This window comes from Echiichthys vipera, assembly GCF_963691815.1.
Source record: "Echiichthys vipera genome assembly, chromosome: 5".
Classification (NCBI taxonomy): domain Eukaryota; kingdom Metazoa; phylum Chordata; class Actinopteri; order Perciformes; family Trachinidae; genus Echiichthys; species Echiichthys vipera.
In genome coordinates this window covers 13,753,244-13,775,515 of record NC_139830.1, presented here as the reverse complement: position 1 = coordinate 13,775,515, position 22,272 = coordinate 13,753,244, and the positions used below count along the sequence as shown (strand labels likewise).

Below are 22,272 nucleotides of genomic sequence, written 5' to 3'. Positions count from 1 at the left end.
TGATTCACAGCACTTCATAAAAGCATGGGCACACACATACACCTTTGGGTGTAGTTATGAAACCATAACAACTGTATAGGACAACATAATGAGCTGTTTTAAGACAACTGGTATTATCTCAAAACCCATTTATCGTCCATTATTACACAAAAAATCAAGTTGCATCATATTTGAGACATCTGAAAAAGGCAACTACAAATCACTAACACCCGTTTCTCTCTCACACTTAAATATTAATCAAACATAAAACCCTGACACATCAGATATCAAGAAAACACGAAACAAGAAAGCACTGAGCATGCCATCCTTACACTTGCACACACTCACACATACCATTGAAAATGTTTTTTTTTAAATGTGAACTCACCACTCTGGGCTTGGTCCTCTGTGGAGCAGCCATGGATGCAGTGTCCTCTGAGCTCTTCTTCTGTGGTCCAGCTTCTGTAATTCCACTGGTGATGGTCTCGCTGGGCCCCTCTGAAGGCGATACTGAACCTTCTGCTCCATCCCTGGCCACTGGCAGAGGCCCTGGGCCCTCAGCAGTGCTCAGTTCCAGAATATATTTCTGGGTCACATCCTCCAGAGATGGAGCCTCGTCTCCTGGAGGCTTACTTGAGGTTGGAGGCTCTGCGGTGGGTCGAACAGCGAGGCAGCCCACCTCCTTCAGTGGCTGGAGTTGTGGAGGTGGGGAGATAGGGATAAAGGTGGCGGGTTCACTGGCATGGCGGACATGCTTGGCTCTGGTTTTGGGTTTGGATTGCAGTATGGGAAGGGGAGGGGTGAGGTTGGTTTGCTCACTGTTATCCTCTTGCTCCTCTGAACCCAGGTCTTGGGGCTCAAATGGGTCAGGGAAAAACTGAGCCAGCCCCTTTGGACGCTTTCTAGTAGGCCGACGGACCATTCTAGGAGACAGAACCTCAGCCAGCTTAAAGTTAAACTTCTGCACCTCTGTCTCTTCTTCACCTTGGTCTATTACTTCATCATTATCATCATCATGGTTATCAGAGTGCGGGGTGCATTCTGATTGGGAACGGGTTTTCTTGACATCTTTTATGTTTGGCTGTTTCACTTCTGACTCCCACAGTTCCTTTCTGTGCTCGCTGAGGATTGGCTCACTACTGGAAGGTGGGATCTGACCAGGTTGATCCAGCTCATTGATTGGCTGAGTGCCGCTGATCTGGCCTTTGAATGGAGGGTCATTCTGGGAAAGTAAAGGGGCATCGCTACGGCGACTGGGGTCACTGAACGATTTCTTCTTGTGAGCTTTGCCATTGCCATGGTCGTCTGTCATCAGTCTGTCCATTGCACCTGGCTCAGCTACGATGCTCCTGATCACCCCACTATAGTCACTAATGGCATCATCCCGGAGCCCGCCATCACTGTAAACCGACAAGTCACTGGCCACACTGCCCTTGTATTCTGACAAGTTGGCTGCGGCAGAGGCCTCTGGAGCACCTCCTCCCCCTTTGACAGATAGAGATCCTAACAAGTTGCTGTCTACGGAGGAAAAATTGTTATTCCCTTCTTCTTTCACAGAACAGCAACGATGAGGCATGGGGTCACTGAGAGAGCGGTAGACTGTAGACTCCCCATTTCCAACAGCTGCTATTGTTGACTCTGCATTACTGCCATTACTGGAATCAGAGCCTGTGTTGTTATTACCAGAAGGGGAGAACTTGCGCCTTCGACGGATAGAACTTGGTGTCGCAGGGGTTTCAAGTCCTCCTCCTCCTCCTGTGGTGGCTGCTGACCTCTGCGACACAGCGCTGTTGGTGTTGATCTCTTCACTGGTAGTGTTGACATTGTTGATACCAGCAGTGCTGCTCAGCTCCATGATACTACTGTCACTCTCCGTCATATGGGGAGGATGAGGCAAGGAGGGAGGTACGCTGACTTCATTCAGACGATTTGTACAACTCACGCTGCTCTCCGTCATCTCTTCTCTCTCCTGCTTAAACCCCTCCGCCTCATGGAGAGCCGATTGCTTCCATGCAGTGACAGGCTGCCCCAGCACATCCCTAGCAATTCGTGACCCCAAATTAACCCCTGCTGACCTCAACAATGACCTCTCAGACGCTTCACTAGGGCCCATCTCTGGCTCTGTTACAATCCCTTCGTCTGTTAAACTCGACTCATGGCCTGAAAGTTCATCCACAGAGCGGTTGTAGAACATGCTTTCCTCCGACTCACCCTTCAGTAAGGCTCTCTCTGTGTCTCTGCTCTGTCTCTTTGCCTTCTCCCTGTACTCTGTGCCCCTGCTGTTTAGCTTCTCCAACTGCATACTTTGTCCACCCCTCTCGCTCCTCTCCCTCTCCCTGTTCTCTCTCTCGCTCTCGTGTTTATCCCTGTCTTTTGTGTTCTTAAACTCAGCCTCTTGATCTGTCCTTGCCAGATCCTTAACACTCACATCTGCTTTCTCCCTCTCTTCCTTTGTTTTCTTGACCTGGAAGTATTCATCCTCCAAATCATCGTTGGTTCTCCTTACATCTATATCATCATCTTCTCTTGAACTCATCTGGCAGATATCTCGAATGACCTGCCTGGCTTCCTGCACATACCTCTCCTGCAATGGAGTCGGCATTCCCACCTCATCCTCATCATCAAATCCATAATCTCTCATTCGATGTCCTCTCCCAACCCTAAAATCCCCCCCATCACTTTCTACTTCCCTATCTGACACCGACAACCTCCCTCCATCCCCCTCTCCATCCAAGTCAAGCTGCTGCTCAGAGGAGCTCCTCTTTGTTTTGCCACCTGTCAAGTAACACCTCAATGCTGTTGTCGGTTTGTCTGAATACGTGAAGGATTTTGCACGCCGCAGGGTGGCAGTCAGGTCTTTCAGTGATGGGCGCCGGCGAGATGGTAACATGCTACCACCAAGAGTGCTTGAACCCATCCTGTACACTGGTGACCCCTCCCCAACCCCAGAATTGTCCACACTTTTTTTCCGCACCTTAAGCTCTGACAGGTCAGATTTAATAAAGCTTAAGAGGGACATAGTTTCTGAGTTAATGTCAGGGTTGGACATGGATATTTGGTTCTTATCATTATCATCCGCTGCATCCCCATCTTTTGTCCTACTTAATTTTTCACCATCCCTAATGTCTGCCGATACCCCGCCTTCTCTGGAAAGTACACTAGATAAGGGGTTGACCGTAGGCACAATCTTGGGGCGCACACGCACAGTGGTACGGGAGAAGTTATCCCCATGGCCAAAGCTTGGGGAGCGGTACATGGTAAAATTGCCATGGTAAGTTTTACTCAGCATGGACGAGGATGCAGTTCTGCTAGTGTTGCCTCGGTTGTTGCAGCCAGCCTGGTCCTCCTCTTTCAGTGTCTCAGTGCTTGAGTACCGACTGCTGCAACGTGAACCACCAGGACTGGAAAGAAATGGGGGGATATTGACCTTTGACACTCGCGATACACCAGGAAGCGTTGTGGATGTTACAGGTGAGGAGATGCGCTCCCATTGCTGCACCCTGGCTCTGTTACTGTGACTGCTGTGTTCTCTTGTAGAGTGGCTCTGAGATACTGTTCCTGCAAATTCTCCTCCTGTGTTTTGCTTGTGATGCCTCTCCATTGTCATGGCCGTGTCACTGTCGCTTTCGAGGTCTTCTGATTCGCCGTCATGATCATCATAATCATTGCGGCCTGTTGCAAGAGCAGCTCCACTGACCTTCTTCTTCTTTCTGAGTGAGCGCCGGCGCACTGCCTCTCGACTGTGTTGGCCTAAAGAACCAGGGCTGTCCTCCTCGCTACCTGAAGACCTGCCAATACTCTTAGCACCCCACCAGCCATGTTTATTGCGGGGTAAATAGCTACCTCCTCTCTCAGTGGTGCCCCTTTCTCCTGCTCTGTAGAAGATGGAAGGAGCAGGGCCAGAAGGAACACTCCAACTGCCTCCTCTCTTTCTCCTGGTCTGCTCCTCCTCTTCGTCTCCAGAACTGAACCTCCAGTGGGAGCTGAGGGGAGAGGCAACTCTTGCTGGGGCTCTTCGCTCGGTGGAGGGAGCTACAGTAGAGAAGGAGGAGGAGGAGGAGGAGGTGGAGGTAATGGCTTTATCTGGAGCTGGAGCAGAGGAGGGGGAGGAGGAGGTGGGGGCTAGCCCTCTAGAGGAGCTATGTGAGGAATGTAAACTATCCCTGGGCAGCCCGACCCCCTGTCTATCCCTTCTCTCCCTCACTGTCGGCCGCTGAAGAGAGGAGGAGCAGGAGGAGGTGTGCAAGCTCTCCGATCGACTCCAAGATGAAGTAGCAGGGGGTTGAAGGTCACGGCTGGGGTCAGATGTCAACCCTGTCGTCCTGAGGGTCTTATGGGCAGCCTCTGCCTCAGTGCTGGGACTATGAGAGCTGTGTGGAGATGGGTTAATCCTCTGGTTGTGACTTCCCCCAATGCAACTACGACTGGTACTGTGGCCGCTTTGAAAAGTATTTCTGACAGAAAATATGTTGTTATTAGAACTTTGTATCTCTAAGTCTGCCTCCTCGTCGTTTGAATACTGCTGGTGGTCAGCTTTGCAATAAAAGTCCATACTGTGACAAAATATCTCTTTAGCAGTGCTGCTTTCTCCGCTTTGTGCTCCAACTATGCATTTACCATGCAAAGACAGGCTACCGGCTTCATTAGCAGAAGTGCAAGGCGAGAGTTTGTCACTTCTATCCAAGAGAGGAGCACTCTCACTGGGGCTGATTCCTCTGCCAGCTGCTTTTAAATTCTCAGAAGAGTCAGTCTTGTGCTGCTGTGTAGCTGGGCATTGTCTCTCATCAAAAAGTTGTCTAATTTTAGTGACACTGGGCCACTTTTCAGAGTGAAGGGGAATGAAGTCATTGTGGTGTGTAGGGAGATAAGTTCTGTGAGATTTACAGGGTGGGGGAACCCCTCTACTAGTAACATCCTCTTCCTCATCTGTAGTCAAAGTCTTTCTCGGATCAGAGGGGCATGCATTGATCTGTGAATAATCTCTCTTACCAGAGTTGCTGTCGGTTGATGAACGTGTAAAAATCCGCTTCTCGCTTCTCTTCTCCAAGTCGGAGCCTGACACAGAGTCAGTGTCAGAGTGAAACCTTTGCACTTTATTGTCCGTCAGTGACTCCGCAGTGGCAGTATCACTCTCCTGGAAATATGCACCACCGTTGTCCTCGTGAAAAGATTTACGAGACGTAGACTCGTCTATCCTGGAGCCCCCTGCCCGGGGAAGAGTGCTGCTCCCCCGCGTCACTGCTGCGCCGTCTCCCGGTGAGACTCGCGTCCCGGCGGAGCCGCTGCTGCTAAACTTCTCAGTGAGCTGTCGGATGGATGGAGAAATAGAGGAGAGAGAAGTGGAGCAGCCTCTCTTTGGGTCTGCGGTCGGGAGGCCGGCGGTAGTGGTGGTGGCAGAGATTTTGGAAACTTTTCTTGACACACTGACATTACGCGTCGCCAAGGGCTGTTCTGCTTTGCTGGGCTCCGGGGGAAGGGCGACGCCAGCTGCATCCAAATCCTCTGATTTGTGTTGGTGCTGGTCCTCGCTCCTGTTGGCGCTCCAGGACCCCAACTTTTTGAAAGAGACGCTGCGATACACAGCCGCATTCTTCCTCTCTCCTTCTGCCATTGTTCATGTCTTTCTTTGTTAGATTTCACACACACACATTTTAACTCCACGGATATTAGCCTACAGATCCGAGCACCTTTTGCAGTTGTGGTCCATTTTCCCCTCAACGCAGCTAACGGCGTCCAACACCAATAACAGACTTTTTAAAAAAAAAAAAAAAGCTAATTGTTGGCAAAGCTTCAAAGTGCACTGTAACGAGGTTAATCAGGTGATAAACTGTTCACTGAGTAAGTAGGTTAGTGCTTCTCTATTATCAAAACTTACATGTTGTCGATTCCCGAAACCCGCATCCGTGCAAGAAGGAAAAGCGCCACAACTTTTTTTGGGGCCAAAACCTTTCCAACCTGTTCACAAACACAACATTTCCATTGTTAATCCCTTACTATTAAAACTTTAGCCCGTCGCCAGGTGAGCACGCCTGCACGGGCTCGATGCATCAACCACTGTTAATTCCCCAAACTGTTTGTGGGTTCTTTGTTTTGGCACGATTTGCTTTTCCGTGACTTATGTTGTTTTTTGCATGTTAATGCCTGAGATAGGGCAGAGGGGGTGGGCGGGACTAGGGGTATAGAGGCTGTCATAGCCCCTCGGGGATTGAGAGGAAAAGCTTTTTTTTTTCGTTTTTGATAGGAGAAGGCAGATACTGTGGACAAACTAGATGTAATTATAGCCCTTTCCCTTGCGAAAAAGACAGCAGCAGTTATGGACTGAAAACTACACATTTTAGAGCAACTGCAGCTTTTTTTTGTAAATATCTCTATGAGCATATCACTACAGTGTAAACACACCATTCATTTCCAAGTCAGTATTCATTTCTTCAGTTAAGGTTCACAGAGGAAGCCAGATAATGGTAGGCCTACGCTTTAGTTTAACACTATGTTGGTAACTGCATTCAACCAATAGCTCAGTAACCAAGTGTGTTTTGGTGGTGTTGGTGAATTAGAGTGTCAGCAATCAGGGGGTGGAGAAAAAACAAAGAAAAGAGGTTTCACTCATGCACAATAACCCCTCTGTGGTGCTTCCCCATGTGGCTGTCTGGGTAACAGGTCCTTTTGTTCCAGGGAGGAATTCTGTGTTACATTGCCTTAGAGAGGTGCAGCTGCTGACTGCAGCGCCCTCCACAGTCTGACCTGCTAAATGTCAGGTCACTGATGGTAGATCACAGACTTTTGCAAAACTCCCTACGAAGTTTAACCTAATTAACCAAATAGAACTTCATCAAAGTATTCCCACTTCATATTCACCGATTGTTGACTGTTTATTCAGTTTGGAAGGTCAGATTCAAGTTTTGGGATATGTGTTTTTTTCCCAATAAACTCCAAGGAAATCTGTCGACACATCACAGTCACGTCGCCAGGTGAAATTGTGTGAGCCTGCAAGTTGGAAGTTGCAGTTTCAGTTTCAAGCTGCAGTCCAGGAAAATGTGAGTAGGGAAAAGAGCAATATTTACCTCTTTAATCAACTTTGTATCTGATACAATAAAGGTTTACATCTGAGTGTAAAAGTTCATGTTGCGTGGTGAAAAAGATGAATTAAGTAGTAGAACGCATTCATGATAGACTGTAAGATTGTTTTTTTTTTAATGGCAGTTTTCAGTTACATTCTATGACAACATCAAAAACATTTACACAAGCAACTCAAATGGGCTGCATGGTTAGAAAAGAAAAACAACTTACATATTAAAAAAAATGGTACTTTTTCATAAACAATTATATCTATGTAACAAAAATAAAATTCTATTCTTGGCACTACTCTGTGGTAAAGTATTTTACAAAAATAAGATTTCTTCTAAATAATACTGACAGAAATATGTTGGCACAGTGCATCGACATCTGAATCCCTCTAAACTGAACACACACATGCACATTTAAAAAAAAACAACAGATATTGCAAATATTCAACAGACACATAAACAACAAGACCTGTGCATTCAGTTTTTGATGGAGCCAGGAGCTCAATATTCAGTATTTTACTACAGCACTTGATATGCACACTGTACTGTACTGTACCGCACGCACGCACGCACGCACGCACACGCGCGCGCGCACGCACACACACACACACACACACACACACACACACACACACACACACACACACACACACACACACACACACACACACACACACACACACACACACACACACACACACACACACAACACACACTCACATTAAGGCATTCCAAACATTTTCAAGCACATGACCAAATATTGGGTTCAAAATACCACATGCATTTAAAATGCATGAATATTACGTGTTCACATTACACCAATATACACATTTTTTTGTTCATGGGTGCAAAACTCAAACTACAGTATAGTTGCATGATTAAACTTAAGAGTTTAAGGAGTAAAGTTGCCTGAAAGGTTTTCTGTTGCAGTGACTTCAGAGCAACTTAAGGGTTGTTGGTAAATTAAATGTACTTAAAAATCTGGATTAATGATAGCTTTAGTAAATTTAGTTGAACTTTTAGAGCAACTTGTCAAATCAGACAGGGCCACATGAGGTCCTGATCATGGACTGGAAGAGATTGGTGTGAGTTGAGGATTGAATTAACACTAAATTACTAAATTAACACATTCAGCATAAAACTATGCATACACAGTTAAATGAGATCTGCATATTAATTTAATGAATAACATTACAGATTACCAAATCATAACCTCAGAAAGTTTAATTATACAGACTGTCTCTATTTAGACTGTATTGTATACAGTTACCACTATCAAAACTATACTAAACAATTTGCAGGTACTCTTCTAGAGTACCTATTTAAGAGTACAGAGGCCCTTTTCATACATGTTTCTATTCCCAACTATTTATTCTTTATTCTTTCATTTCGAGAACACCTAACCTCAAACAGTAGAGGTGATTTATTGGAACAGAAATCATAATTTCATGGGAAGGGCACACACACTAACAGGAAGTGGAAAACCACAGGATTGAGTCTTAATTTAGACCCTGCCCTAAAGCCCTTAAACTGCATTTTCCCTTCCCTCTAAGGATCTGATAACGACTTAAATGCATTATCGTTGGCACATTCTTTTAAATGCATTTCCTTTGTTCACTGGAGAATTTTAAGATCACATGGAGAGAATCTATAGATTGATGGCCTACTTTAGTGTGGTATGTGGTATGAGCTGGATATTTAAGTTGTGTTGGCATTGGTTTATTTCTGATTTTAGTAGCTAAGATCCTATCCTTACTGGAGAACATGATAATGACCGTAACATTTACAGAAAGAACAGAGACGGCATTTCAGTCTAGTAGTTTGACAGCTGTGGGACGCACACACCATCCAGTGGTGAAAACATGCAACAAGTCTTACACTTAAAAGGGAAAAAACGATAGAAATCTTCACATTTCTACATACAAGTGCTTCATGCAGTTCTCACATGCATTAATAAACATCGCTCTGAGCATTTTACATGGCTTTGTGCCATAGTGGATTTTATCCTCAAAATATATGTTGATCTTTCCTTCTTTCTTTCACCATTTCTATTTACACCTCCACATCATACAGTACATATCTCAAAGTCCTCCTTCACCTGCAGAGGCCTGCTAAATTCCTTGTTATTTGATCATTTTAGAGCGTTAGCATTATATCATACATATTTTATACTGCAGTTCACAGTGTGAAAAAAATATTTACAAACAAAAATAGATACAAGTTCCTCCTTTACTACCCAGCACACAGTGGAGACTGAGAGTAAACATTTCACAGATAACAGGGACAAAGCAGAATGTGAATGCCCTGGTCTGCTGATGGTATGAATAGCACTCCTCAGTCACAGTATAATAGTGAAATAAAGACCGGATGGAATCTCAATGAGAAGTGCCCCAAATTCCTGATTTTCCAAAAGAAATCCAATGTGATGGTTAATGCAATGAAGAGAATATGGATTTTCATATGAGCTCTGGTAATCCGTATACATAGTTTACTCAGTCTATATTTACATTTCATATTATAAGATAACAACCTTTGTTGTTTATTTCATTAGTCTTCTTGATATGCCAATAATACCTCTAAATCTTTGTTAGACCCTCTAAGGAAGGTACGGTTCTTTGTTACAGTGAGTTGTGTACATAAAGGACTTGCACTAGAACAAGGAAACTCAGTAAACAATACATTTACCACCTTGCAGCCTCCTAGGATCCACCACTGGTGTAGCAACACAACTTTAAGAAATACTGTTGTAGTTAGTGATGTACTATTGGCTCAGACACTGGTGCCCTTGTCCCTGAGGGTGGTGACTTTGAGCATAAACCTTTTGGTGCTTGCGCGGTAGCGTGGCTGGGTAAAGTAAAACAGAATAGGGTCCAGAAAGCTGTTCATGCTGGCAAACGGCCTGGTGCATTTATAGATGATTGAGAACAAGTTTCTTGTCTCGCATGGTGCATCAGGCAGTGTACGCACCACCAGGTACATGGTCTTGGTGAGGTGAAATGGCAGGAAGCTTATGCAGAAAACAGCTGCCACCACGATTATCATCCTCACAGCCTTGTCCCGTTTCTCCCCAGTCGCCATGGAGACACCCTGGTAGGACACTGGGCGGCAGAGGATTTGGGCCATCCGACAGTAGCACACCATCACACCCATGAAAGGCAACAAGAAGCCAAGGCAGGTCAGAGCCATACCGTAAGGATAGTAGTCTAAGGATTTTTTTGGCGTACTTAAATCATAACACACTGTGCGGTTCCGCTGGATTCCCGTCGCGGCAAAGTGAAAAGTTGGTGCGCACAGGACAGCGACCACCAGCCATACCCCTCCACAGATACACCACGCCAGCCTGCGACCACCTTGCTTTTGCCACATTGCCAGAGGATGGCAAATGCCCACATAGCGCTGCACACTGATGCAGGTGAGGAAGAGGATGCTGCCATGCAGATTGCTAAAACAGGAAAGAGACAATATTGTTAAGTCAAATCTTATTAAAACTTCATTCTTCTGCATGGTGGTGCGTGAAAGAATCTCACCTGTAGAACTGAAATCTGACCAGTTTGCAGGCAAACTCCCCAAAGGGCCAGTAGTCATGACTGCCATAGTTGTAAATGAGCAAGGGAAGTGACATCACATACAGGAAGTCGGCTATGGCCAAGTTGAGCATATAGATGTTGTTTTTGGACAGATTGGGCCGAGTCCTCCATATCTTCAGTATTACAGCAGCATTGAGAGGAAGTCCAAGCAAAAAGACAAAAGTGTACACAGCAGGGAGTAAAATACGTTTAAAGTCTTCCTTATACGTGCAGCGCAAGGCGCCAGACCCGCTGATGTTGCTCACGCTGTCGATGACTCCGTCATATGGCTCCGTAGGCCACACGCTGGTAGAGAAGATGCCCAAAGGGAAAGTTTTCGAACTGAGAGTTTCGGTCGGGAAGGAGCTGACAGAGTATGGCATCTTCACATCCTGGAGGAGAGACAAGGAGAAACATGAGTCTATTACTTTCATAATGTCAATATTGTCAACTATTTATATGAATGTTACAATGTTTGGCACATGCATGTGCATGCATTGAAAATGAATGTTGAGTTCTTCATTGCCCATGTGATGACTGTGTATTAAAGTGTTATTAGACACAGAGAAAGAAAGTCTCCACCAGAGGGCACAATAGATCAGTATTTGTTTGATTTAGTCCATCAACATCCTCAACATCACAGGAAGGTCGTCACATTGAGGCCTATTAACACTTTACAACCAACTACTACACAATCTGCATTCATATTCATTTTCCTACAATCATTATTTAACTGAAATGGAAGTACACAGGCAGTAGTAATGAAATGTAGTTAAAGTAGTAAATGTAAAAAATAGGGTTCATTTATTGCTGCATTACTATGCAGGTAGTTTATTGCTGTAGCAAGTCTAGTAATGCAAACTGATTGCATTATATGGTGTTATTATAGTAGATAGCTTTAGGGGTTCCATGATAAAACTGAGGGGTCACAAGGTGAAAGGATAACTGAACTTGGGATTTACTGAATGTTCTTATTTCCTTAGGCCTCTTAAAGTCATTAAAATAAGAGAAGACCACTTTTGATTGAGCTGCTCATGACTGCTTCATATGTAAGCAGTGAAGAAGGGTTCTTTTAAAGCTGAGATTTCTGTAACTTTCTGTTACATATTTGCTGAAACTGTCACTATATCCCCACAGCACATCTCACTGTGCAGATGTTATGTGAAAAAGTCATGTCTCGCTACCTCTCTCTATCTGCTCCTAAACTTCTGCTAGATCCACAGCCCCTGACTGACAACCAATCAGAGCAGAAGTCTCTGACACAGTGTCAAAGACTGCTCTGAACTTTGATCAAACTGTGAAACTAGGCAACACTGATCAAATATCAATCAAGATTCTGTTGGTATGAGAAAGTATTTTCAACCATTGGAGGACAGGGCATGGTTTTGGCTTGTTTTGGCCACAAGCTTTTTCATTTTACAACTAAATAATGCACTAAAATATGTTTCTGAAAGCAAAAGCGAGAAATACGCAATATTGCAACAGAATGTGAGTCCAAGAGAGTAGCAATCAAGCAAGACCCTAACCCGACGCAAAATAAATAATGGCCCAGCCAGCCAGCCAGCCAGCCAGCCAGCCAGCCAGCCAGCCAGCCAGCCAGCCCATTAGATTAGGATATTTTAATCCTTCTATCACTTTATAACAAATTGAAGCTGCACAGCTGCAAGTTTTGAAATGAAAACCACTGCAGACTGTCTGGTCTCCCACTCACAACGCACACTGTCTGGAGCAGGGTGCAGAGATTAATGAACAATATTAATATCTCTACTCCTACCTCCAACATCCATCATATCTATTTCCTTTGTGACCGCATGCGGAGAGTAAGTGATTGGCTTAAGCCGATTCCTCTACTGCCTCATCAGACCGTGACTCACGGCATTTCACAATTAAAGCCTATGTGTGCGTATGTGTAAGAATGCGCATGTTCAGTGTTGTCTTGTCTTGTTAAACTGCTTAAAATGTCTTTGGGTGTTAAAAAAAACTGTGTTGAAGTTAACTCATCTGTGTGGGGGCATGAACTGCTTGTTGTAGGTAACAGTGACGCACATTTTTCATAATTCCTGGTAAAGTAATTAAAGGAGAGGAGGAGGGAGCAGAGTGCCAGGACACCGTTAAACATTACACTAAACTGAACCAATGAGCAGGCAAAGAGGGGTGACAAAGGTTTTGGAAAGTGCACTGCAGTCAGCTTTATTTGGTGGTGACTCATTTAGAGTGTAATTCAGAATTTTTGATTTGTCGACAAGCCTGTCTCAACAAAGTCCTTGAGACCAACTTTCTTGGCGATCTTAAAGACCAGACGTCGTGACAGTCACTCAAATCAGTAAGCTTTCTAAAAACACTGCACTTTAGAAATGAAGTCTGCTTAACTCCATAAATCACACACACAATATTTTATGATGGTAAGGGTAGAGCGGCTCTTGCTTTGACTGAAGTTGACTCCTATGGTCAGCTTTTGATTTTAGACCTGCCTTTAGTGTTAACATGCCTAAAGAAATGAAATGTAATAAACGCTTTTTTGTCTGACCTTGACATTAATTGATAAAACGTGTGAGATATGGACAGATTTTTTTTGTTTAAAACATTTTATATAAGGAGCTAACATTATCAACAGAAGGTGAAGAGGAAACACTTTTGATGTTATGTCAAAGATATCTATGTATTGTGTTGCAGAGATATCTACAGAAAAAAATTAGCATGCTAACCAGCTAGCCCCAGCCAGCCCTGTCTTGTAATATCACTTGAACCTTGAGGGGCGGAACTGAGTGACTGTATTGTCCAGTCTGCCCTCATTCCAACATGATAGGACCCAGAAGTAGAGCTGCCCCCTATTTTTTGGAGCATATGGCCAGGAACTAAACATTGCACCGTAAAAGCTGCAATCCGTAATGTAACTTTTCACGTGCAGCAAAGGTGACGGTGCCTCCTGTTTGTGAGGCTGTGCCACTTTGTGGTTGTTGGTATTTATAATGCCGCCATGCATATGCTGATGAAGTGAGCGAGATGCAATATGAAACCAAACGTGTTATTTATTTTACTGAAGAACTAAACAGGTCACTGGCAGGTTTCCTTTGTGTAGTACTACACTTTAACTACACTGTAAAGTGTAGTACTACACAAAGGACGCACACATTCTGGAATGCACAAGCCCGAGACACCAGGGCAGCTCTGATTCCCATATTGAATATCTACACCTTATTACGACTGCCACTGTGGTGCAGATACTTATCTATATGCATATTACTGGAGGAGGATATTGGTCATGAAATGTTAATGAACTGAGAGGAGAGACAATCTGATATCTCCTAGATATCTTATCTGTTCAAAACATGTTTTGAAAGTAACATGTGCAAGATGTAAATGGATATAAGTTAGTTCAGTTGATGAGTCATGGTTAATCACTGGCTTTTATGGCTAATCTCTAATGGATTTAAATGGAAATGTGCACTGGACGAAAACAGATATACACCCTGGATTCACCATCCACTTTCAATAACATTAATGTGTTGTTATTTTTGTGTGGCTTTGATGATGTCAGAGCTCCTGAAATACAAGGTGTGCAAGTGTTTGTGTGTGTCTGATATGGTCATGTTTCCAATTTTCAATCTCTCTAGAGAGCAAACATTAATCATAGGCCTCTAAGTGGTCGTATCTGCACTCTCTGCTAGTGTGTGTGTGCGTGTGTGCGTGTGTGTGTGTGTGTGTGTGTGTGTGTGTGTGTGTGTGTGTGTGTGTGTGTGTGTGTGTGTGTGTGTGTGTGTGTGTGTGTGTGTGTGTGTTTGTTCGCGCCTGTTTGTGTAACTGAAGGCTTCTGGGTGAAGTGTTTGCTCACAGCTACTCTCCAGGCCGTATCCATTTCCTCATCAGATCTTAGTTTAATAACAATATAATAGATAAACCCAATAAAGTACAGCAGGAAACACACAGAATAACTCCTTAAGGCAAAGATTGTGAAATGGAAAATGAAACAAAGACACGCAATGACACATGTTTACGCGTGTGTGTAATGCAGTCATTTCAAGCCATATGTTTACTTTATCGCGACACAAAATAGCAAACACTAATTAAAACATTGCTCACCAACCTTCCTTAGACTATGTCATTATGGGTGTGAAGGAGTCATCTACTTTTGCTCTGTGATGCAGTGCAGCTTAAACTGCCCATTTAGTTGTAGTATTTTGGCAGGCTTCCTGAAACATGTCCATACATCTTACATCTCACAGCGACATACTCTATACCAAGACCTTTGAAAGCTGTTACATTTGCACCACCTTAAGGGCGAAATTACACCATGTTGTGCTAATAATAATACTATAGTTTTAATTCAGTTTGGAATAAATACATTTCATATATCAATATACTGTAAGTTGAGAGTCAAACTGCTTCTTGGATAAAGTGGAGCTCCAGTAGTAAGCAACTATTTACACTTGTCTGCGAAAGAAAAGTGCTGTAAATGCTCAAATATGTTACAATGAGCTGATTAAAGATTACCTACACTGCCTGGCAACAAATATAGCCCTTCATTCAGTAACATGGCCATAGGCTACAATGCTCTTTCCCGCTGCATTCACTGATACATGTGGTAATCTGTAGAATTTGTCTTACCCTTAAAAGCAATGAACTGCATATGTCCAGTTGAAAAAAGATAATTGGAGAATACGGGCATCGATCAATACAATACACACCCACAGTCCTGCCCAACCCACTCACTCTGCACTCGGTTTCTCTCTGTCCCTTTCACACATGCTTTGGGAAGAGAGACGCATTGCTGCATACTCTCTGCCTTCAGGCTTGCCAAAAGGTGAGAGCTGGTGACGTAAGATTATTTATAAACCACGATTGCAAGGAGGTGACTGTAACTCAGGACAAATATAGATCAACAACTCCACATAACCCTAACAAGGTTGTAAATCTAACACCACATATTAAGTTCTTTTCCTTAATGATTATTCAATATGTGGGTTTGGTACGGGACCTTTGAACAAAGAATATGAGTCAACTGAGAGTATGTCAACAATAAGCTTTGATTAATCCATTGCTAAACAACAGACAGACAGTTTGTGCCGAGCAAGTGAGTGTAGTAGGCATTCATGAGCTAATGTGACGGATATTTCCCTGAGGAGTTGGTGGACACCAAAACAGAGAGTAGATATTGGACTTCCATTCAGTGGGTAGACATTTTTAAATGGCTTTGTTCAGACAATAGCCAAAAATGATAACCAATTAACAGATGTGACAGAGAAAACTATCAAATACTCACACTTGAGAAGCTGAAAACGCTATCAAAATCACAATATAGCATACTACAATTTGTGCAACATTTATTAAAACACTGTTTTAAGTTAAATATTGTCATGCTGCAGAGATGTCCTGGCCTATATGTATCATATTCTACAGACTTAGGAAAACATCTCTGTTTGGTACAGATCCCTGTAAAAAGCACACTGTGATCATTTGAACTTGTCTTTTCAAAAGTTATTTTGCCACTACTTTTTTAATAAACACATGGAAATATGACTAAGTGAAGACAGGCAGGCAATCTGTTCAAATCAGTAGCCCTACCATACACATACAACACTCTGTGACTGTCTGGCTGGCCTCAGAAATGTTGCCCTCAAAATAATCTAACCTAATGAGGCAGGTGGCTGGCGGATAAAGGCACATAAAGACTACATTATGCTGTACACACAGACACTCTGTCTCTGTAATAAAGATGGAGCACGAGATGCAAATGAATAAAGGAGTGAGATATTGGGCTGAGGAGAGAGCGAGCAGGGAACAATTCACTTCTAATTACTTTCCTATTGCTGATCTCCACACTGTCCCAGGCCATTCTAATTAAAGATTCATACCCGCTGCTCCTCACTCTCTGATGAAATACAGCACACACTCATTAACCAAGACGCACAGGCCACCACATGTGTGTACACACACATGCTTTGCCTTTACTGAATTTGAAACATGATACACAAAATGACAAGGAAGGAAACAAAAATCAGTGTCACACAGTGTTACAGACTGCAGACACACTGGCAGTCAAGAGATAAATAACAAACATTATTTCATTTGGCAAACCAAGACAGATGCAGCTGCAGTGGACACACACACACACACACACACACACACACACACACACACACACACACACACACACACACACACACACACACACACACACACACACACACACACACACACACACACACACACACACACACACACACACACACACACACACACACACACACACACACACACACACACACACACACACACACACACACAAACTCTTTGTCTTAATTAGGGGAAAAAACACTTTACTAATTCAGCCCATCAATCCTGAGCACAGGCAATGTGGCCATTACACAGAAGACATTTTAAACCAATCAGCTGCACCACAGATGTGTGATGAGGATAGCTTGTGTTCAAAGCACACAGAAGAGGAATTAAAAAACTGCTTGGTGCAGGAGACCCTGCAATCAGTCAACAATCCAAATAAACATCTTCCAAAACCTCCTCAGAGCACGGTCTCACACATACCAAGCAAGCAGAAACAAACGGTTGAACTAATCCTCCCCTTTCTTGGACTTTTCTGAAAAATTACGTGTTTCCACCGATTGTTTGATTTCTACAGAACCGCAGGAGTTTTAAGTACAAATATGGATATTATTTACACGGATAAACAGAAGGTTTTGTGCATTAATCTTATAGAAAATCCCCTTCTGGCAGGAACTAAACCAAAAACCGAGTCCACTGAAAAAGTACAGATGGACAGGAGTGTATTCAAAACATATATGGATCACATACACACAAGGCTGCAGGTGACAATACACAGCACCCTGCTGGAAATAATTTGTCGGAACTTGTAGACAAAGACGTGTTGATGCCCGTTGCTGTAAGGATTTGGACTGAGGATTTCATCAGACGTGAGACAGCCGACAACAGAAGACTGAGACAGCAGTTCAGGCTGGTCTCTGTGTGACGCTTGTCAAGCGGTTGCCACACAGGGGAAGTGAATGCAGCGACAGGACAGTAGGGCATCGGACACTGCAACCTTCTAGGTTTCTTCTATAAACTATATATAAAGATGGAAAATATCCTAAATACTGGTGCCGACATGTGAATTTGCAACCAGAGTCTGCACAGTAGTGATTCGACAGTTTAGACGTCCCGCCCATATACCTGCCTGGCTAAGCGCGAGTCAATCAAAGCTGCAGTCATGTGTAAGGTGTAGATATTCAATATGGCAATCATGATGTGTCCCCGTTTTTATCCCATCGAATAAATAACAGAAACCAAACATAACAGAAAAACACTTGAAAATACTTCAGCATGATAGGACTACCTAAAACCATCTTTGAGAAAAAATGTATTTGATGTGTACTTTGTTTTTTCAGTTTGGCCCAGGTCCCATCCGCTAACATGGAGAGGGCAGGCTTTTTTCAAAGCATTTTGGGGGATTTTGTTAGCCTGGTTCCAGACTTCTGAATCACCATCCACATTGCATATTTGTTCAGAAGTTCAGTCTGGGCTTGCACAATAGACAGCAGTTTTCTTTGGTTAGAGAAGCCATTGACCAATTAGAGCTCAGCGGGCAGCTAGCAACCTACCTACTTTCATGAATAAGAATAATGGTAAAAAGAACAGATGAGATCAAAGAAGCTGCAGAAGTTGCAAGTGAACTGTTGAAGGTGCTTTCTTTAACAGTACAAAGTTGGCCTGAAATGTGAGTAAACTTAGACAAGGGCCACTGCGTTCACTAGGCCAGCGTCTTAAACCCATAAGCCAACAATCTGAACATTGTAGCTAACTATTCCATACTCCCGTCAACAAATATCTGACAGTTCAGTTTCTGTTGCCATGATCAGTGATCACAACACCAGACACGTCTTAAATCGCTGAACAAAAAAAGGGATGTTTGAAAAACAGCACTGGTAATTAAGGTATGCAGCAGCAAGTTGAAATATGTTATATTCATATACACACAACACACACAACCAAGCATGAACACAGACACAACAGCCACACAAACAGGCTTACTGGACATGTCACTTCACATTAGGACAATAAGGGCCGGTTGATAATACACAAATATCTCAAGGTCGAAAACAAATATTCTCAACTTTTGCTGCTGCCCAAGCATTGTTTTTCCATGTTTTTTCCAAACATAAGCTGCTGCAGGTTGCTGTAAACACCTATCAAACGTTTAACAAAGAGGCAAGTAGCACTTAGCCTGTGCTCTGCGGTGGCTGTTGTCATGGGTTTGTGGTGCAGAAGGGATGTGAATGCAGCTCTGGTAAAAGAAGAGTCAGTAAAGCATAAAGATAAAGAAAAGAAATAGCTTTTACTGACTGATCCCCCGATGCATCTCTGACAATCTTGGGAAGGACATTCGCATTCAATTACTAATTTTAAGGAGACATTTGGCTGGCATGTTTGGGATGGCTGCCTCTGAGCTTTCGATTATTTACCCAGGGAGATAATACTGTGCACTTAACTTTGTCCCCATTTTGGCTGTGCTTCTCTCTCCAAACCCCTCTATTACCTCGCTGTCTCCATCTGTTTGTCTCTAAATCAGTGTAACATTAGTCTGTTCCCAGTCAGACAGAGGCAACAACTACAGGAACCTGACCATTACTTGGTGGAAAGGAATCTTCACTAAAAACACAGTCACCGTACCAAAATCCCACGGCAAGTGTGCCAGGTCTTTACGCATGACTGCCCAATGATTCCTGATTGTTCCGTCTGTGATGTGAAAACGTGTTTTCACTGGAGTTAGGTACAATTCCTGTCGCAGGAATTGCTGCAGTGTGATATATAAAGGTGTGTAATATAAGCAAAAATCTCACATCTACACTATTTTTCCATTGGTGCCAACTGCAGCAGAAATGATGATGATGTATTTCACCACAAAAGTAAAGCACCTATATGCATGTTGCACTGAAACTTAATTGAAAACTATTCAATTTTCAAGCAATAATGCAACAAAAAAAGGGTTATGAGGATTTGCTTTTTTTTTCTTTGTCTTATGTTACGATAAACTGCATATTTAGAGGTTTTAGACTGCTGGTTGAACAACCCTCGACATCTGAAGATGTCACCTTTGCCTCGGAAAAACTGGCATGGCTTTTCAGCATTCACATTTGCGTTGTACAGACCACATTAAAGAAATGGAGAAAATCTTGTGTATGAGGAAGCGGGAGTTTTTGGCTGGCAGCTATGTATTTGTCTCAGTGAAGTATAAACTTAATCTCCTGTTGAATCAGGATCAGTCTGCGCCCAGTGTTGTGAAACACCCTACTGGATATTCTCAGATGGTTGATACAGATATTAAGACAGAAGGTTGTTCTGTGGACGCGCTGGCAGTCGTCATAACATTTCAATCATATTGGAGTTGCTATTTTGCAAAAAAAAGCCATTCATCAAGGTTATGAGATCGCTAACATAATCCATAAACAGGAACAAACCAATGATAGAAAGATCATGATGTTTGGCCCGAACATAGTTCTTAATACTCCTAATTTTAATTTTATTGTAAAATATGTATATAATGGCCAAATTCAATGGAAGATAAAATGGCTAACAAACAGGTCAATGCAACATTTCATAATATGAACTAACTTCTGAAAACAAAAGAATAATTAACTCTCAGTCAAAGTCTGTGATGTCACCAAGTAACATGTTTTCTCAAGCTGAAAAAGAAAACATACACAGCGGCTTCATTTTTATTGTGATGGTTCTGAAAAATGTCGCGCTATATTTTCTGCAGGCTTCACATAGGCTCATCTGGTATGTGCACAGAAAAGGCAGACCGCTGTGCAGCTTTCTATCACAGTTTCCCAGATTTAGAGATAAGACGTTCGCTGAGTTTTGTGTGGATTAAACACTGGGTAGAAAACAGGGCAGGGATGCAATGAAACCGATGTCTTACAGAAGGCAAGCTCTTATCGAAGGTACACTTACAGTAGAAGACACACACATTTCCCTCCACCACCATAACAGTAAGACATTTACCAGCTTGGTAGGTTCAGGAATTTCAGGGACTTATTTTAGTACCAGGCACATCATATGTTTTATATATCTGGGTAATTCTGTTCAGTGTCTGTATAAATAACCAGTGGTGGAAGAAGTACTCCGAACTCTTACTTACTTAACTTAAGTAAAAGTCCAAAAGTATTAGCATCAGAATGTACTTAAAGTACAAAAAGTAAAAGTACTTGCCTGTTTCAGAATAATATATTGTCAGATTATAATTATTGAGATATTAATGTAAATATCACCATTACTTTATAGACTGCTGTCTAGCTTAACATATAACAGTGTATCCTATTGTATTTGTTGATAATATTTTTGCATTAATAATGTGAATCTGTGACATAACTGAAGTTAACAAAACATTAATGTAGTGGCGTAAAAAGTACAATATTTTCTCTGAGATGTAGTGGAATAGAAGTGTAAAGTAGCATAAAATGGAATTACTCAAGTACAGTACAAATACATGGAAATTGTACTGAAACACAGTACTTGAGTGAATCTACTTAGTTACTTTCCACCACTGTAAATAACATTTCCTCACTGTAGTAAATCACACATAGGGATATGTAGAGGAGGTTCAGATGTCACAACAAAACTATAAAGGTGTATTTAGAATATCTAACGTTAGCACAATGATACCACTGGAGCTAAAATGACATGCAGTGCTGGTGCGATAAGATTGGTATACAAAAGGTTCAATTTAGACAACGAAACACCACCTGTGCCCCAATGGGAATATCATGTCTTCATTTGTTTGATTCAAATAACATTTTTCATTCATTCAGTGAGAAAAGAGGCAGTGAAACTGTGAACAACTTACCCTGACAGACAACAACACAGAAAGTGAGTGGCAGCATCAACAAGTTGGCGACATAGCGATGGTACAACCGTCGTCCTGCTCCTTCCTCTCCTCTACAACAACAACAAAGACCCGTTCCGCGTGGAGGGGGGAGACACGATGTGAACAACAAGTGTAAATAAGTCACTTTAAACACACTTGAAGCTGCAGTTATGGCATAAACACCGAGTTAGAGTGTGGTTCAAACTCGCCGTTTCTCTATCTCCGGACCTACCTGCTGTGAAGCGGCTCCGGTTGCTGCGCGCACACTTCACACACTGCTGCTACTGCGGCTGTTGGCGCGCGCTACACAGGAGCCACGCACGCGCAATGAGTCGACCACATAACCAGGGCAAAGGGGACATTCAAAATATAAGAGAATGTGTGTGAGCTTTAATGCAGTGCTTTTTAACCCGCTTTGACTACATTTTTGTTTTAAAGTATGCTTTAATCACGAGATCTACTTGTCTTTATGATTGGTTTGCTGGCAGGTGTATTTTTAGAAATGAACAAATAGTTCCTCTCAGGATTTGGGGGTAGACATTACTGAGGGACGAGTTAAAAGTGGTTGACCCGGTCTCCATTTGTGCCAGGCACGGCCTTTTACAGTGGAAGGTGCTGCATAGAGCCCATTTTACCATCGCTAAACTGGCTAAGATATACCCTAGTCACAGTGATGCTTGTAACCGCTGTAAGCAGTCCTCAGCCGACCACGCACACATGTTCTGGCCGTGCCCGAAGCTTGTTGAATTTTGGTACGATATATTTCAAACTCTCAAACAGGCTCTTA

The 22,272-nt window shown here is 43.0% G+C and overlaps 2 protein-coding genes across 3 annotated transcripts in view; both read right to left on the bottom strand.

The window, feature by feature from the left end:
• The window catches only part of LOC310947563 (rho guanine nucleotide exchange factor 17-like), a gene marked incomplete at its 5' end in the record, with an annotated part of 60,887 nt that extends 55,297 nt beyond the window's left edge, over positions 1 to 5,590 (bottom strand). Inside the window, one exon of the mRNA XM_083914405.1 lies at positions 368 to 5,590. Coding sequence (XP_083770531.1) covers positions 368 to 5,590 — 5,223 coding nt within the window. The remainder of the gene's footprint in view (positions 1 to 367) is intronic.
• A 1,549-nt stretch (positions 5,591 to 7,139) lies between these two features.
• p2ry6 (pyrimidinergic receptor P2Y6) lies at positions 7,140 to 21,764 on the bottom strand. Of its 2 annotated transcripts, XR_014593219.1 has the most exons (5): positions 21,718 to 21,764; positions 21,465 to 21,556; positions 10,571 to 11,001; positions 7,723 to 10,485; positions 7,140 to 7,593 (listed from the first exon to the last, which is right to left on the bottom strand). XR_014593219.1 is itself a non-coding variant. In XM_083914562.1 (4 exons), the coding sequence occupies exons 3-4, from the start codon at positions 10,990 to 10,992 to the stop codon at positions 9,813 to 9,815; spliced, it is 1,095 nt and encodes a 364-aa protein (XP_083770688.1). In that variant the 5' UTR covers positions 10,993 to 11,001; positions 21,465 to 21,556; positions 21,718 to 21,764; the 3' UTR covers positions 7,140 to 9,812. The 2 variants fall into 2 exon arrangements, 1 of the variants encoding a protein (XP_083770688.1); XM_083914562.1 differs by having other exon boundaries at positions 7,140 to 10,485.
• Between the last annotated feature and the right edge of the window lie 508 nt (positions 21,765 to 22,272).